This window comes from Frankliniella occidentalis, unplaced genomic scaffold (genome assembly GCF_000697945.3).
Source record: "Frankliniella occidentalis isolate FOCC.00 unplaced genomic scaffold, Focc_3.1 Scaffold49, whole genome shotgun sequence".
In the NCBI taxonomy this organism is placed as follows: Eukaryota; Metazoa; Arthropoda; class Insecta; order Thysanoptera; family Thripidae; genus Frankliniella; species Frankliniella occidentalis.
This window is the reverse complement of record NW_026267179.1, coordinates 1,365,616-1,371,625: the sequence shown is the minus strand read 5'-3', so window position 1 is coordinate 1,371,625 and position 6,010 is coordinate 1,365,616. Positions and strand designations below refer to the sequence as shown.

The 6,010-nt window shown below is 57.6% G+C and overlaps 1 protein-coding gene across 6 annotated transcripts in view; it reads right to left on the bottom strand.

Annotated features, from left to right (window-relative positions):
* Window positions 1-6: 6 nt before the first annotated feature.
* The window catches only part of LOC113209590 (uncharacterized), a 32,419-nt gene continuing 26,415 nt past the window's right edge, over window positions 7-6,010 (bottom strand). For 4 of the 6 annotated variants that reach the window (XM_052267261.1, XM_052267263.1, XM_052267264.1 and 1 more), the window contains 14 exons: window positions 5,270-5,464; window positions 5,069-5,160; window positions 4,844-4,992; window positions 4,569-4,772; window positions 4,295-4,495; window positions 3,719-4,099; window positions 3,178-3,334; window positions 2,980-3,095; window positions 2,671-2,810; window positions 2,468-2,594; window positions 2,224-2,383; window positions 1,749-1,820; window positions 1,122-1,273; window positions 7-1,045 (listed from right to left, as the gene is read on the bottom strand). In XM_052267261.1, the coding sequence (XP_052123221.1) occupies window positions 852-1,045; window positions 1,122-1,273; window positions 1,749-1,820; window positions 2,224-2,383; window positions 2,468-2,594; window positions 2,671-2,810; window positions 2,980-3,095; window positions 3,178-3,334; window positions 3,719-4,099; window positions 4,295-4,495; window positions 4,569-4,772; window positions 4,844-4,992; window positions 5,069-5,160; window positions 5,270-5,464 (2,340 nt within the window). In that variant the 3' untranslated portion in view covers window positions 7-851. The remainder of the gene's footprint in view (window positions 1,046-1,121; window positions 1,274-1,748; window positions 1,821-2,223; window positions 2,384-2,467; window positions 2,595-2,670; window positions 2,811-2,979; window positions 3,096-3,177; window positions 3,335-3,718; window positions 4,100-4,294; window positions 4,496-4,568; window positions 4,773-4,843; window positions 4,993-5,068; window positions 5,161-5,269; window positions 5,465-6,010) is intronic. The other 2 variants (XM_052267262.1, XM_052267265.1) reach the window with 2 other exon arrangements.

The following is a 6,010-nucleotide window of genomic DNA, read 5'->3' as shown; positions in this document are numbered from 1 at the left end:
GGGGCGGGCGGGGTTCATGACTGTGGACATGATGCTGACGGTGAAGGAGGGGACTCCTCTTCTTGACTCCGGTGAACAAGCGAGCGTTATCCAACACATCCACACCGATAGAAGCTGCGTGCGTCGCCTTTGTTGGTTTTGCTGTTGTTCTTTGGGCCATGTGCGCGGCGTGCATGGAGGAAATGGGCATGCAAAGCGAAAGCAGGCCGATGGATTGAAACCCAGCCAGCTGCTCAACTTCACTGATATTCCAGCGGCAACTAAATTGTCACCTTTTCTAGTTTCACCTTATCTCGGCTCACCTTTCAGTTTTGTCGCACGAGCAGGACAAAAGTGTATTTCTTTTGTAAAGGTGACAATAATTTTGCCGCCGGAAGCCCGCTAATGAACGGGTCACGGTGGCGCTTATTAACCCCATTATTTGCGCAATGAAAAATTGACGCGTCACCAAATTGGGGAAAACATTTTTTCATCGCTTTCTGCGAAATGTGCCACTTATTTCAAATTTGCTATGTCGGTTTCGCCTTAATCGTTCTGAACTTTGAAAATCCACCCGTCATTCACGAGTATAACGTTGTTCAGCTGACAAAAGAGTTTGATGACGATCATGTTTCTGACTCGACAAATGGAAATTTGCCGTTCAGATTACGTGAGTCGTGCTACTTACTGAGGGCGATATAGGGAAGCCGATCACTCGGGCCCTCTCTGGACCATTTGCAGACACCTTTTGCTCTACAAATTCTATGAGAGCGCGAAAGGGGGCAACGGCTCGGGCGAGAGAGGGCTCGAGTCCTTCGGCAGGTCCCTATACACACGACGGTGCCACGAGTACGTGTTTGTAGGTAGGAAGCTCAAGCACCTAGGGACTCACTCTCGCAGACCGGGAACGGTGCCGACCAGTTCCCGGACGCGAGACAGACGATCTCGGAGGCGCCGATGAGCGAGTTGCCACCCGGGCATGACATGGACACGCGCGAGTTCATCTTGGTCGACGTCGAGGAGTAGACCAGCCCCCGTTTATCCGGCAGCTTGGGGCAGTTCACGGCTACGCAAAGAGGCGTCGCAACATTTGTCACACTCTTCTCAAGGAACAGTAGTAACTATTCAGCTCGTGGACTCACCCTTGACCTCGATGGTGACGGAGTGCGTGTGCCTCGTGGGCGTGGTGCACGTGAACTCGCCCGAGTCGTCCTGGCTTGCGTGCAGGATGCTGAGGCGGTACTCGAGCGCCGAGTCGCGCCCGTCCTCCGAGTTCCAGCCCGTGGGGTATATCCTGCGCACAGACGGTTGGCGTTGGACTTCAGCGAGAGCCGGCGGCTGCCCGGCGGAAGGCGCTGAGGCCGGCTATGGGCCTCTAGCCGCCCCGGGCCTCCCGCTGCACCTGCTTCGCTAGGAGAGGGGTGCAGGGTCGTGGAGGTCAACGCGACATGCCAAGCAGATTAAGGGTTTGCCGTGGAGCTCCAAACAACCGCGCCGTCGGAGCAGACGGAGCTCGCGGGCTCCAAACTTGGGGAGCAAGTCACACACTTTTTAGAGATTGTTTAGTTACAACTACTAGTAGATATAACTGTTTTTATTTTTTGAAATAGGAATTACTCTTTTTATTATTATTTTCTAAGGTCGAGAGTTCTACAACTTAAGCCGTTATCTATGACTTCCCTGAGGGCTACATAGGCCGCCGTGCGGAGATAACTCGAAAGCAAAGGGACAGATTGGGACATGCTTCTACCGCTACAAGAACCACTTACTTTTGTGGTGCATCAGTCGAGTTAGTCGTATTCAAGGTGTCAGTTAGAACGATAACAGCAGAATTGTTGGAGCTACAACAGCAACAACAACAAAATAACAAGTCATTCAAACGCTCATCGAACGTCTCACCACACATGATAGTTTGCCACACATAAAACGCATGCAGAGTAAATATTTTCACACCATATTATGTTTCACTCTAACACAAGAAGCAGGCGACGACATTCGCTATATCGGATATCTTCATACAATTCCACTAACACGAATGTATCACAATGAGGCATCGCTGAATGGATCTTAAAACTCTCAAACTTTTAAAATATAAAACTAAGCACAGGACATAAAAATAGAGCCTAGCCATGACTTGAAATACATCTATGGGGCAAGCTACGAAACTTCTCTGATATATTTTTAAAACTTCCTAGCTCTCTCTGGCCTAGCGCCTTGGCAGGGCAGCACGGAACCAAGACTGACCGGTAGCTGTGGCTCACGGACCACTTGGGAGTGCCGAAGCGTCGTATCCAGAGGCACTCCATGTGCAGGACCACGCCTGGGTACACGATCAGCTTGCCGTCGTTGCTCTGGGCGATGGCCCCCAGCCTGTGCCGGAACAGGATGGTGGGCGGCTTCTCCACTGCCAGACGAATGAAACGCTTTGTTATCAAAGTCAAGACCATTGTGGTATGTTTCCCTTTAGCTAGTCTGGTCTGGCACTCACGCGCGTAGTCGTTCTCTTGGTTCAGCCCGAAGCAGACGGGCTTCTGGCCGTCCCACTCGCCGCTCACGCAGCGTCGGTGGCTGGACCCGATCAGCTGGTACTTGCCAATGTCGCGGCAGCGGGACACCTGCAGACCGACAAAGTGTCAGAAACAACCGCCTTTCGCCTTCGATATCTCTGTCGATCGCCTTCACGGTACTCACCACCACCGCGCCGGCGGGGAGGTCGACGACGTCCACGGTGATAAGCTGGTCGTTGTGGAAGGACACGACGTTGGGCTCGGTGCTGCGCAGGGTGCAGGTCGTATTGTCCCTCATCTTGCTGTCCGCGAGGTCCTCCATGTCTGCAAAGTGAGAACGGCGTGTGAGAAACGACTGTCGAATCGAAACGATATCTCAACGACATCGAAACGATATTAAAAAGACACAATCGTTTCGACGTCGTTGTGGCATTCATGTTGCACTAAGAAAGGGCGATGCGATCGCGGCAATGACATTGCGGCGGTGACTCACCGCAGCTGAGGGAGCGGCCAAGCCATGTGCCGTCCTCGCAGAGGATCCGCCACGTCGACTTCTCCCCCATGATGCTCGCCATGCAGTTGAACGTCACCTCGGTGCCGTCGGGGAAGCTGCAATCCAGATGGGCTTGTCAGTTGTTCAAACCGCGCGGAGACCGCACTGATTTCATCCCGATAGGTTCTCGTTTCTCACCTCATCTCGCCGTCCTTCATGGGGTGGCCGTTGATGTACACGAGCGAGCCCTGCACCTTCCCCGGCGGAGTGCACGACCGCCGGTCGCCCTTGTCCACCTCGCCGAAGAGGTCGATGTCGCCGCCCGAGTCGCTGCCGCGGTAGTTGGTGTCGTCGCCTGCGGGCAAGCGGTCGGCGGTCGGTGAGCGGCTCTCAGAGCGCCTGCCACGGCGGGGGTAGGCTAGCCGCCGCGCACCGGTGCGGGCCGCAGCAATGGCGGCCTACCCTCCAGGCGCTCACCTCCCCGGCGTGCGTTACAAACGTATGTGCGGTTACTACACGCGGGCGTCGGAAGAAAGCGTTACAGAGACAGTCCCCAGCAAAAGTTAGAAGACGTCGCCAGTCACCACTGGATGCAGCAGCAGAGCTTCACCACCACCACTTGCGAACACGACACAGACGCACGAAACACTGGTGAGTCGGAGAGCACAACAAACCACCAAAAGCGATGAAAACCCAAACAAACACACACCAGAGGCACACAGAAACACGGTGCCGGTACCTGCGCAGCGGGGCTCGGGGGCCATGACCCCGGTCCGCGAGCAGGTCGCGCTGCGGGCGTGCTCAGAGCCCGACAGGCTGCCCGGTGGGCCGCCCGGCCCGGAGCAGAGGTAGCTGACGATGGAGCCCGGGCCCACGGTCAGGCCGGCGCGGTAGCCGAGAAGGTACTGGCCGTCCTGGACGTGCGGCAGCACGCACGGCACCGGGTGCTGCAGCTGCGCGCCGCGGTGCTGCACCCAGTGCTGCTGCGAGCCGTGCTGCTGCGCGCCGTGGTGCTGCACGCCGCTGTGCTGCACGCCGCTGTGCTGCACGCCGCTGTGCTGCACGCCGCTGTGCTGCACGATGACGTGATCCTGCGCGTTGGGGCTGCGGGAAGCAGCGACTACAGGCCAACTACAGAACGTTAGGGGACAGCGCAGTGGTGTGCCTCGCCTCGGCCTCGAGGAGGGGCGCGGTGTCGTCGGGTGAGAACCCGGCCCGCGGGGCTGGACCTAAAGGGGAGCCAAGTGCAAGGGAGAAACGGGTCGGTGTCCGAGGCCATACCCCGGCGACGCCCCCGGCCGCCCACTTCGCCTACCTGGCTCGCACCACGGCAGCTCCGACACGTCCCACTCGCCGTGCTTGCAGCGGAAGCGCAGCGCGCCCACCGGGTTGTAGCCGTTGATGCACGAGAACTTGACCTCCTCGTCGCTGCTGACCTCCGTGTCCTCGATGAGCAGCGCAGAGTCGTTGACGCGCCGGTAGATGGCGTGCTCCGTCTCCGGGATGCGGCAAGGCACTGGGTAGAGAAGAAAATATGATTTGGAACCGCCCGGAAAATGCACTCACTGGTTAGCTGGATTTGGGCGTACCGATGATGCACTCGGGCTTGGCCGGCTTCCACCGGCCGCGCACGCACTTGGCCGTCAGGTTGACGCCGATGCTGAGCTGGTAGCCCACCTCGCACGTGACCAGCACCGTGGAGCCCGACGAGGCCGAGTCGTTGTGGTCGCGGCCGGGCTTGGTGACCACCACGTGCGTGAACGAGTTGATGTCCAGCGACTCGCACGTGACGGCTGCGGGGCAGAGGCGCAACGTCAGGCAGGGCCGATAGCGTGGCACTGACGCCCCCGCACGGTGTACTCACTGTTGCCGGGCGACGTCTTCTTGGTCGAGTCCTTCCTGGTCTTGGTGCTCTTCCTCCGGTCGCCGCCGCGGTGCCGGTTGGCGCGCATCACCTGCGGGCCGACGCGCGTCCGCGAGGCGCGAGCCTGCCGCGACAGCACCGTCCCGTTCCTGGGCAGAGAGAGGCGAAAGGAAGGCATGAGTCTCCAACAGGTCGGCCGGCAGCAGCTTCAGCTCGGCGACTTACTTGGCTTGAGTGGGGCTCTTGGTCGACCCGGGCGCGGCTGCGTGGTGCTCGTGGGAGGTCTCCTCGGAGGACGCGGCAGACGAGGACGACGACTATGTGCACCAGAAAAAAAACAACCGTTCACAATGAAAGAGTATTTTGATGGGTAAAGGGAGAGAATGAAGCAAATCCTATTAATTTTGTGAAATAACGGGCACTCACTTCATCGGACTCGGAGTCGGACTCGGAGTCGGACACATCGTCGTCGTCGGGGTCCTGGTCCGGGTGCGCCGCCCTCCTGGCCCGCTCCGCACGCCATTGCTCGCGGGTGCGCCCGTCCGCCGTGAACCAGGACACCACGCTGGGCATGCCCATGGGCTCGGCGCCGTTGTGCGCGGGCTGCACGCGCCCGTACAGCTGCGGACACGCGTTCAATGTGTTGAAAACGCGGGGTTCTCCACTCAAAACAACAATCAGTGAACACCCCCAAAAAATCAGAAAAATCACGGAAAATCAAAAAATACAGCGCCTAACGGGCATTGCAGGTAGGCAACACGCACGCCTGCGTGCGGTACAGCATAACCACGACGACTGGCGGGTTCGCCTACCCCAGGTGGCCAGAGCGCCTTACGGGCAGTGCGGCAGTGTGGCACTAAGCTTTAGACGTGAATCACACAGTTAAAGTCTTACGAAGCAAAATGCCAAATGCTTCGTACCTACGAAGGATTTACTCCCTACGAAGCGTCCAAATCCTTCGTATTACAAAGGATTTGGTATTTTTCTTCGTAAGACTTTAACAGTGCACCTGCGTGCAACCGGCAGTTAAAATACCTCTTAGAGCCGGACTCACTTTACCTATACAATTATGAAAATGAAAAAATGTGGGCCCTACCCACCCCGCTTTGACACGGGGACCCGCCTGTTTAACTTCGGAGTTCGGTATGGGATCCGGTGTTTTCAGGC